At 35.2% G+C, this 11,817-nt stretch overlaps 1 protein-coding gene across 1 annotated transcript in view; it reads right to left on the bottom strand.

Moving 5' to 3' along the window:
* The window catches only part of RTEL1 (regulator of telomere elongation helicase 1), a gene marked incomplete in the record, with an annotated part of 4,697,248 nt that overhangs the window by 2,058,289 nt on the left and 2,627,142 nt on the right, over positions 1-11,817 (bottom strand). Inside the window, 1 exon segment of the mRNA XM_044056976.1 lies at positions 10,671-10,817. Within this exon segment, the coding sequence (XP_043912911.1) occupies positions 10,671-10,817 (147 nt within the window).

Genomic DNA, 11,817 nt, shown 5'->3' on the forward strand with positions numbered 1-11,817 from the left:
ATCCCTAATAACATCCAATTCCATGCCTTCATAATCATATATACTCAAATTTAAGAGAGTTTCATCAAAAACATCACTTTTTTCTTTAATTCTACTTTTTTCTTTTTCATGAAAATAAACCTTTAAATTTAATTTTCGGACAAATGTTTTAACGTCAAAAATAAGGTCTGAAATGGATGGTATCCTGGTAGGTACAAATTTTGTCCCTTTTGAAAAAACACTCAACATTTCATCAGACAGGGTAAGGTCAGAGAGATTAATCACATTCAAACCATCATTGGCAATACTATCTGTACTAAATTCCAGTTCATTCTCATCACAGCTTCCGATAGTAGCAATAGGCTCACACAATGTATCATACTCATTTTGACTATCATAAGATGCTACTAACTCAGTATTATCCTGATAATTATCCTTTATTAAATTTGTAGATTAAGTAAAAGAAAAGGAAAAAAATGTGTTTTGTAAAAAGTTTAAGAGAAATGTTTCCTTCCTTGAAAAATATTTCAGTGGTGAATGAGTTAAATTATTTGATACATTGATACTTAATTGATTGATTGATGTTTGATTAATTAATTAAAGCATGTATAAAAAGGAGACTGAAAATGCAAATATATGTCCCATTGAAGGCGAAAAGCTGAGGTACCAGGACAGAAGGAATAAAATGGATATCTACTACTACTACTCTTGTGTCTTCCTCTGAATTTGTTGGTGTATTGCAGTTTTCAAGTGTTGAAGTTTGTTTCTACCAGTGTTTGAAGATGTCTGTTCCAGAGGTAGCACAGAGTGGTGAGAATTTTTCTTTTGCTGATGTACTGAAAGAAAGAGAGAGAAAATATGCTGCCTCAGATTTGTGGACCGGGGGCAGCAGTGAAACTTGTTCTGAAGAATTTTTGCATCTTGAACGTATTATGGCAAAAGAAATGACTGTTTTCTATGACTCCAAATTACTTGAGAAGTATGTGATGCTGAATATAACACCTAGAGGTTTGCGCATAGATAAATTGCCTGCAGGAGGTTTTAAGGAAGATGAAAATGATTTGCTGATTGAGTGGAGACAAGCTGCTCAAGACTGTTGTCTAAGCTGGTTGAAAATTCTGATTAAAAAGAATCAAAGAACTATGGACAGTTTACATAGTAAAATCATTGACTTACAACAAGAGGTAAAAAACAAGGTATCTAATGCCATGTTTCAATCAAAATTTAAAGAAATAAATGAGAAGTTAAAGAAAATTGAAAATGAAGTGATGGCTAGGAAGAAATCTAAATTGAATAGGGATGTTAATGACTATGAAAAGAATGAAATTTACAGCTGGCCCAGAAGAGGGCGCCGTTTCAAAAGAAACTTCAAAAGAAACAGAGCAGGAAATGATGAAATATCTTCCTGTTCTTCTATAGAGACTGGTGGTAGTCGAAAGAGCGTGTCCTTTGAGGACATTGTGGTTGAGGACATGGAAAATGAAGAGAACCGAAGGGTAAATCAGAACTCAAGAACTAAGTCATATAATGTACAGACGAGATCGACCAGAAAACAACAGGGTAAGACAAGTCATTTGCAAGTTAGCAATCAGTCAAAAAACTGACTTTAAACCTCCCGTACGCTCAGCGTACTTTGTTTTCAAATACACAAGGAAATGTTAATTTTCATGATGAAAAAATGTTTTATTTTGTCAAAAATGTTAAAAATGGTAAAAAAGGTAAAAAAAGTGATGAAAAAAGTAAAGAAAAAAACTTTAAAAACTTTAAAAAGGGTGGTAGTTATGTGTATGAGCACTCTGGGTTTTTGGAGGACAGCATGTTCAAAAGTAGTAGTGCATCTAGACCTGACGCGCTTGTATTTAAAACGTGTGAAATTTCTAAAGAGTTGGATGTGCTAGATGGTGTTTCTGGACATGCTACTAATGTTGCTGATCAGTCCCAGCTCATTGATGGTATGTATGAGAGGACTGGACAGTTAGTTAAATGTTCTGATAGCTGTGCTGAATCAGGAGATGTTGATGTTCTGTTTTCCGTTGAATGTGGGGGCTTTGAGCAGCCATGTCCGGCGGATACTGAATGTTTGAATAATGATGGCAGCTTACAACATATGAATGTTTTCTCCGGTACTGTATCCTTTAAAACTTGTGAAACATTGAATGTACTAGATACTGCCCCTAAAGGTACTACGATTATTAAAGATCACTCCCAGTTCATTGGAAATGTGTATGGGAGGGTTGGAAAACTGACTGACTGTTTGAACAGTTGCACTGAACCAAGATATGTTGACGCTTTGTCTTCCGCTGAATGCGGGAATGCTGAGCAGTTACGTTTGGTGGATATTGAATGTGTAGAGATTAATAGTAGCCCACGATTGGATGCTTCTTCCGGTAGTGATATTACTAACATTTATGGTGTAACGGACCAAATGGTAGAACCCAGTTTTGAAGGGTTGTTGTCTGAGCCGCTTAATGTTTTTTCGGAACAGGTGCCAAATGTGGGGGGTGCAAACTGTTTAGATATTGATGATAATAATAAAAATGTAGGAAGAGCGGCAAGTCCTGTATATGACGGATTTAGACAATCTTGTACAAATGTTTTGGCACGTAATACTGATGAGTTTGAAAGTGGTAACAGGAAAGGGAACTTTGAGCGATGTATTATTCTGGAAACCGACTGTTTAGATGAAACTACTAATGTAGGACAGGTTAATGTTAATGTTTTTCCGGAATATTTTTGTTCAATTAATGGGAGGATTAAGCTGTCAGATGCTGTGGACAATAAATGTCTTAACAGCACTGCTAGTTCTTCAAACTATAATGCTGTTTTGGTTACGCATACAGCTGATAGTTTTGAATCTTTGGACTTAGCACTAAGATTAAATCATGAAAAAACAATGTCTGGTTCACTGGGTGTCTCTGTAGAACAGATATCTAAAGATGAAGAAGTGAACCAGTTTGTCAGTGATGTTACTGGGAATGACTTGGGACAGGAAGGTGGTTTAGAGTTTAGAGACCCCAGCATAAATGTGCAGCATGATATTAATGTCTCCTATCAGGATAATACTGAGTTAGTAGCATCTTATGATAGTCAAAATGAGTATGATACATTGTGTGAGCCTATTGCTACTATCGGAAGCTGTGATGAGAATGAACTGGAATTTAGTACAGATAGTATTGCCAATGATGGTTTGAATGTGATTAATCTCTCTGACCTTACCCTGTCTGATGAAATGTTGAGTGTTTTTTCAAAAGGGACAAAATTTGTACCTACCAGGATACCATCCATTTCAGACCTTATTTTTGACGTTAAAACATTTGTCCGAAAATTAAATTTAAAGGTTTATTTTCATGAAAAAGAAAAAAGTAGAATTAAAGAAAAAAGTGATGTTTTTGATGAAACTCTCTTAAATTTGAGTATATATGATTATGAAGGCATGGAATTGGATGTTATTAGGGATGAAAATGAGATTGAAAATGTTCATGAGTCTTTGATGGAATCTGACTTGGAGGGGGTTTTTGGAGGTGGTTACGGTCACTTAAAAGTCCCCCATTTTCCAGGTGACAGTACTTTTATGCCTCCTAAGAAGTCTTCAGCAATAAATGCCTTTGAACATGTTGTTATGGCCAAACTGGAATTGGAACATAAAGCCTTTTGTATGCGAAAAAAGATGTTTAATTTAACTAAAAATGAATGGTTGGCCTTGAAAACATTTAGGATGGAATTAGATAAAGTAACTGTCAAACCGGCGGATAAAGGGGGAAATTGGGTGATCATGAACAAAGATAAATATGAGAACATAATCAATAATTTATTGGTGGATGATACTTATCAAAAGCTAGGAAGTAACCCCCTCGAGTCTTACTCTGGTGAACTTCATGAATTATTAGAGAGAGGTGAAAGATTGGGATTTTTCACTAGTAAGGATGTAAAAAGTTTAACTGTGAAGGAACCCCAACATCCCTATATGTACATAATCCCTAAAATTCATAAAAATGTCACCAATCCTCCAGGTAGACCTATTATTTCGGGGATTGGGTCTTTTGTTGAGAGAGTTAATATTTTCTTGGACTATCACTTAAAGAAATTTTTGCCAAAGGTTCAATCTCATGTTAAGAATACACAGGATGTATGTGTGGCGTTAAAAGGACTGAAATGGGAAGAGAATTACTATTGGGCTATTGTTGATGTTGTATCACTCTACACCAACATTAAAACTAGGTGGGGTTTGGAAGCAGTGTACAAAATGATGGGGGAAGGACCTTACACCAGATTTTTGTTGAGTTTGCTTGAGTTTAGCTTAACACATAATTATTTTTTGTGGAAGAAGGATTATTTTTTGCAGAAAAAAGGAACAGCTATGGGTGCAGCTTTTGCCCCTAGTTATGCTGTGATCTACATGGGGGAATTTGAAAGGGAATTCATGTATCAAAATACATTTTTTGTTAATAATGTAATTTTTTTCAAACGTTACATTGATGATTTGATTTTTGTGTGTAAAGGGAGTATGACGCTTTTGATAATTCATGGTGAGCTTAAACAGCAATCACCATGGTTTAAAGTTTGTGGCACACATTTCTGAATCTCAAATTCCCTTTCTTGATGTAGAATTTTATGTGGGGGCTAATGGTCTGGTTGAGCATAAAACCTATAGGAAACCCACTTCAGTGAATAATTTTTTACATGCTAGTAGTATGCACCCTGCACATTTGATCAAAGCCATACCGGAAGGAGAATTTAAAAGGAATTTAAGAAATACTTCCGATAAAAATCTTTGGGAAGAGGTGTGTGATGAAATTTTGGATAGATTATATTCTCGTGGATATGAGCAGGATAGGCTTGAACATATAAAACAAAAATTGTGTGAAAATAGAACATTTGGGACGCGAGGGCATAAACATACATTTGAGTTTGAAAATGAACTAAATTTAGATAAATTGTTTTTTGTATCCAAATACTCTGATTTCTCATGTATTATGGAAAAAGTTATTAGGGAGTTATGGCCAGTTGTATGTGAAGATGTTACAATAGGTCATCTTTTCCCCAAACATATTACTTTTTCTTATAAAAGGTATCCGAATTTGAAAGAGACCTTAAACAGAAAAGTTGAAGTAAGAAGAGATGGTAGGGTTGGGATGTACAAATGTGGGAAATGCTCTGTCTGTAGTAAAACTAAAAATATGCATGGTTTGAAGATCAATGGAAAGATGTACACTGCTTTCGAAGGGTTTGATTGTAGGTCAACAGGGTCATTTACATTTTAGGATGTGATTGTATTCCAGCCAAATGGTACATTGGACAAACTACTAGACAAGTTAAGATTCAGTATTTTGGAACATCTAGGTGACATTAGAAGGGGAAACTTAGAGAGCCCTGTGGCTGCACATTTTTGCAGCATACACAATGGTGAAAATGATAGTTTTAAGTTTAGTGTGTTAGCCAGGCCTCATTCAAATAGAGGAAATTACAAAGTAGCTTTGAGTAAGTTAGAACAAAGGTTTATCATTGAGTATCATACCTTATTTCCTAAGGGAATGAACTTAGAAATTTAAAGGGTACCAATGATATTCTGGTTTCATCAAATGATTTATTATGTATCAAAACTGAAGTTTTGTAATATTGATATTTTATAGTGATCAGTTGTTATATGTATGCACATTTGAAAAAGAATTTAATGTATTATGAAATTTATTAATTAATATTTGGAGTGTTTAGTTTACAGTTTATATTTTGTAATAATATTTATAAAATTTGTAGATTAAGTAAAAGAAAAGGAAAAAATGTGTTTTGTAAAAAGTTTAAGAGAAATGTTTCCTTCCTTGAAAAATATTTCAGTGGTGAATGAGTTAAATTATTTGATACATTGATACTTAATTGATTGATTGATGTTTGATTAATTAATTAAAGCATGTATAAAAAGGAGACTGAAAATGCAAATATATGTCCCATTGAAGGCGAAAAGCTGAGGTACCAGGACAGAAGGAATAAAATGGATATCTACTACTACTACTCTTGTGTCTTCCTCTGAATTTGTTGGTGTATTGCACTGTTCTATTTTCCTCAGTACTTTGTACACATGCAACATCTACGAAATGACAGGAACTTTAGGCAAACGGAGACCTACATGATGTAACATTTTTGAGCCAAACAATGATTTCTGGGATACTGGATGGCAACCTGATTTATCCAAACCACGTCAATATGCCAGCCTCCAGGTGGTCAGAGTCTGGAATTACATATAAAAATATTTAAAATCCTGTAAATAATCCCAGAGTGTTGTTAAAGTGTAGGAAACATCATGCCATGATGTTTTAAACATGTTTTTTTTTATTCTGTGGGTGCGGTACTCCTTTAAGCCAAATAAAGAGCCCAACTTTGCACATCATACAGGCCAATTTCTTTACTTAACACTGATTACAAGATATTCATGTCCATCTTAGCAGGCAGACTAAATAATATTCTTTTAATATTAATTCATGAAGACCAAACCACGTTCATCAAAAACAGAAAGGTACAAGACAATGTAATTAGATTACTGTCCTTAATAGACAGACAAAAAAATAAGCTTTCTAACTTAAGGCTTGATATAGATAAAGCTTTTGACTCCCTAAGTTGGTCATACCTGTTTAAAGCTCTGCAAAAATAAAATTTCTCCCCCAAATAGGATGAACTAAAACACTATATGAAAAGTCCATAGCCTATGTAAAGATTGGATCTTATTTATCTAGCCCATTCAAAATAGTAAGAGGTGTCCCCTCTCCACATTACTCTTTGTCTTGGCTATTGAGCCTCTTGCAAATTATGTTAGAAATAATGACAGCATTAAAGAATATAAAGTGTCAGACAAACTATCCCCCAAAATACAGCTGTTTGCTGATGACCTACTAATAACTTGTAATGATATTGAAAATTCAATAGATCACCTATTACATAATCGAGACTTCTTTGCAAACATCTCTCGTCTAAAATGCAGGCACAACAAAATTCAGGCACTTCTAGTGAATAAAAATGTTATGAAACTTGGATCAAAAAGAGAAAAACTGGGAGGGCACGCATATTAAATATCTAAGTATCATTACTGAATCTAATTATAAAAAATCACTTGTATCTAATTACCAGCAACTTATAAACTAAATTCCTAGTCTGACAGTTGGAACAGTCTCTTCTTCACATATGAAGACAGACTAACTTTAACCAAAATGATACTGTTACCTAAAATCTTATTCATTGGCCAAGCTCTAATAATTCCCCCACCTGTCAAAATTAAACAGAAAATGAATACCTTATTACTCAACTTCCTTAGGTATCCCCAAAAAAACAAGAATCTCTCTTCTCTGGCGCACCACATGCTGGGATGCAGGAGATATAGAGTTTCCAAATATTGATGTTTATTTAAACTCCTCATTTATTAACACAGTGTTGCTTTGGAATAATACTTCCTAGATATCACACTGGAAATCAATACATGAAACCTTACTTAACAATAATAGGACATTACTTAAACCATATACTCAAATACACACCACCATCTTAATACGGATTTTAAAAATACACATTCAAAGTGAAAGCTCAAAACTTGTTCTCACACCTCTTATAAACCAAATATTGCTGTTATTTAAAAAGCTTATGTTTTTCTAATCAATTAAGAACTTAACTATCCTATTGCTTACACAAATGAATGTTTGATATCTTTCGATACTCAGAAAATGCTAGAATTTAAGAAGGGTGACCTATTATATTGGAATCAATTTCTCTCAGCTAATAAAATAAGTTCTGCAGACTATTTGATCAGCCGATATAGTTTGTAAAATTGCAATTGGCTGGACATCCAAACTTGTAAGGATTTTATACATACTAAGCTTGTACCCTCATTAGAGGCATACAATAAGAGCAACTTAAAAATCTTGGATTTTATCTCAGTAATTATTAATAGTTCACCCAGGAACACTTCCATACATATCTGTTATTTATAAAATTCTCAGAAATTATTTAAGCAAAATAGATGTTTCTCTTTGGAATTATTCAAACTAAGTTAATAGACAAGTATGCACAGAAAAAGATAAAAAAAAACTTTGTTTACAGTCAGTGAAGGAATCAACACCTTCCGTGTTCTGGCATGTATGCACATGGAAATTATTACAAAGATTTTTTTCACCCCACATAGATGAGCAATAATGTACAAGAAAGATGAAATGAAATGCTGGAGATGTGGACACCCTGATGCTGACTGGATACATATGGTTAACTGCAAAATAATTTCACCATTTTGGTTAGACTTTAAATATCTTTCTAAAACTCTATGGAATGAAAACTGTATAATTTCTGACACCCATATCCTTTTCAATATTTCAGTTCCTGAAGTCATTCATAAAAAACAAACATTTTTACTATGGTCTATCTTCTCTATAGCAAGGAAAATTGTTACAAAAATTGGAAATCCCAATCTACTCCCGTCTTTAAAGTTGAGTTCATTTATCTTGTGAAATACGTTTGCAAGAATGAGACTGCTACTATAAAAGCAAGGACTAACAATACAACTCATCATTTAATTGCTTGGACAAAATTGCCTAATTTGTTAGAGAAATATTAAGTGTTCTCCTATGTATATTGCTTTTTTAGTTGTTATGGACATTGCATATAGCTTGTTTATTTCTTGTTACTATTCTGTTAAGTTGCGTTATAAAATGAATAAAATATTGTGGAAAAAAAAATTCTGTAGGACAGTCATTTGGAGGTGGTGTGATACCACTAGGCCTGACAGACGATGACAGATCTATGGTCAGATTTAACAAGGAATGAGGAAATGCAGGTTGGTGTACAGGCAGGGTGTAGGTTAAGGGTCACATCAAGGATATTATAGCTTATAGTGGGTAGTATCACAATTTGCTTCAGTGCCTTAATATTAATGCAGCCTACAAAACATTGTGCATATCTGCTTTTAGAGAAGCAAGTGTACCAATAAATGTTTGGGTAATTCAAGTCCCATGGGAAAAAAGTATTTGGTTTGATATTTAACCCCTCAATGGTATTAAGGACTTTCTAAAAACAAAAAGCAGCAGCAGACTGCAACTCAGTGCACTTAGATCCAAGTTGCCCTATGAGAAGTAATCTTTAGCAACCATACAAATTAAATAAGTGAGCAAGATGAATGTATAGAATGTTAGATAAATAAAAGTTTGATACTTACCGTAATGACAGATCGTTTCATTCATATCCATCCAATATGACATGTGGATGCTCAGGCTGCTTTTGTCAGATCTGACTCGGCAGTATCAGTGCTCCATCTAAAAGTCCCTTTAAGAATTTTTTTCCTCCCATAATGCATCACCTCCCTTAGTTACCTCAGATCTTGTTGGGCAAACAGAGACCTAGATATAGATGACCTTACCTAAATATGAACTAATGACCTATAGCCAAAGGATCCTTCAGGTGTTACAGAAAATGGAAGAAGAACAGAGGGATGGCTGTCATACTAAACAGACATGAATAAATGAAAGGAACTACTTTAAATACATAACTTTAATATCCTATTAATTTAGTCCATCCAATCTGACATGCAGATCAGAATCCCAAGGTATGATTCACCATGGGTGGCTTCATGACAGAAGATACTAGATTCTCTTCGCCTGGAGTTGCATTCCAATTTATAACACATGATGAAGGTATGCATGGAAGACCATGAAGGAAACTCACAAATATCATCCACAGAAGAGGCCCTGAAGTAGGCAGTCAAAGTTGCAGCAGCTCTAGCTGGCTGAAAATGCAGTCTGACAGCCATCTTGAAAGTTATACTTTTGAAACCTTCTTGCCAGTTTGTTAGGGGCAAAGCAGTTAAACAGATTTTCCTCTTTTCTAAGTGATTTAGTGCTGTCAAGACAGAAGCGCAGTTGCCTACGCACATCCATTGTATTTAGTATGTACTCTCCTCTGTTAGTATAGCTTAAAAACAAAACTGGCAAGTGTGTGGACTGAGAAATGCTGAGTTCAGAAGCCACTTTAAGAAGGACGGATGAATGTCTCCTTAGAGATGCTCTCTCCTTATGGAATACCAAGTAAAGAGATGATGATAGTGCATGGAGGTCTGAAATTCTTCAGGCTGAGGTAATGGCAACCAGGAAAATAGATTTTCATGATAGATACTTTAGCTCAGCAGAACAGGCTGGTTCAAAAAGGGGTCTACAGAGAGCCTCCATGATAAAATTCAGATTAGGGGGTGGGGGTTCAGTTCTCTTAGGAGTAATGTCAGTAAAAAGGTTCCCTTAAGAAAGGGTTTGCAGACTTTGTGGGGGTTAATGAATGCTCTTGAAAAACAATATGGAAGCTAGAAAAAGCAGCCTGCTGGACCTTAATCATAGAAAAACTAGAGCTTGAATCAAAAACAGAGGAAAGAAAGTGCAAAATATGTCTGAAACTGGGGCTGAAAATGGGTTAACACACACCTTCAAAAGGTGCCACCAAAGTAGAAGTAGGAAGCAAGCACAGGGCTTGAAGCATTTAGTCCTTGGGCAGGAACAGACTGTGTAAAGTAAATGATATGCTCACATATCCAAAAACATTTTAGGTAATTCCTGAAAATACTGACAAACAAAAAAGTAATCACACTGAAATTATTTTATCAAGATACAGAAGTGATACCAACTGCTCACTACAATTTTCTTTTCCGCTTAAGGTGAAAAGAGACACACGCACCCTACCTGCATTCCTCCCCAAGTTTTGCCTCTCAATTCATCCAGATACTGCATCTTCAAGACAACTTTAGGGTCCATTCTAGGTGGAAAGGGCAATCCTGTAATGATGACACCACGCCCATTCATGTCAGCAAAATCCAGACCTTCACTGGCCTACAGAAAAATACATGAGAAAGTCAGACATAAGCAGTCAAGTCAAATGTACCTACCATCCAACAAGGTTAAAGCAAGCAAAGCCTGCTGAATTCACACTTTCAGTCCCATCAGAAGCTCCAACAACTTGCATGAACATCCACATAAAGCTGACCTACAGTTAGCACAGTCACAGGAAACAAAGTAAAAATTCCAAATCAAATACATGTCCGGCATGAACTAGTGGTAGCATCAACTCTGCAGTACACACAAGGCAGCAAGTTCTACTACAAATTTCCAAGCAAGCCACTATTTAAGAAACATATTTTTACCATTTCAGTTTTTTTTTTTTTTTTTTTTGCTAATTTGGATATGATATTTTTGTCTGACGTTTCAATCACAGGAAGAGGGAAGCATGACTACCCTTCGTTGCTGTACAGCAGCAGTTATACAACAAAGCTGAGAGCAGGCCTAACATATGAGCACTCCAGTCATATCATTCAGCCTCTCCACATTTGGTGGAGCAAACCGATTTTGGCATTGGTACAGCACAGTACAGCTAGAAAAATGGACCAACAGCACAGTGCAACTACAAACCACTGCCACTTACATTTTGTTATTTGGGATTCATTTAAGCAGCTGTGGCTGATATTGCAACTGCGTAAATGAAAAGAGCTTGTATAGTGAAGTGTTTTATTTTGCTCCTCACTTTGAAAAGTATTTTTTTTCCTTAGTTTTGTGTTGACGAGGATGCTCCTCTTTTGGGCCATCTGTTGCAATTTTTAAAACACAGATGCTATGGTTATTAATATTCATAAGTTGATAGAGCAGCTTTTACCAGTAACATTTTTCAACCATCAGTTTGCACCTGATGAAAAAATGGACAACATAGCTGGCAATTAAGGTTTGCCTGGCAACTGTCAGCTCTTCACTTCCAAGAGTGAAGGAAACGAACAGTTTTTCTGTTTTACTAAAAGAACTACTAGAACTGTCAAAGCTACGCTACAGATCTATCTTCCTG

The sequence above is a fragment of the Protopterus annectens genome, chromosome 14.part0 (genome assembly GCF_019279795.1).
Source record: "Protopterus annectens isolate FY-2018-M chromosome 14.part0, PAN1.0, whole genome shotgun sequence".
Taxonomy (NCBI): Eukaryota; Metazoa; Chordata; order Ceratodontiformes; family Protopteridae; genus Protopterus; species Protopterus annectens.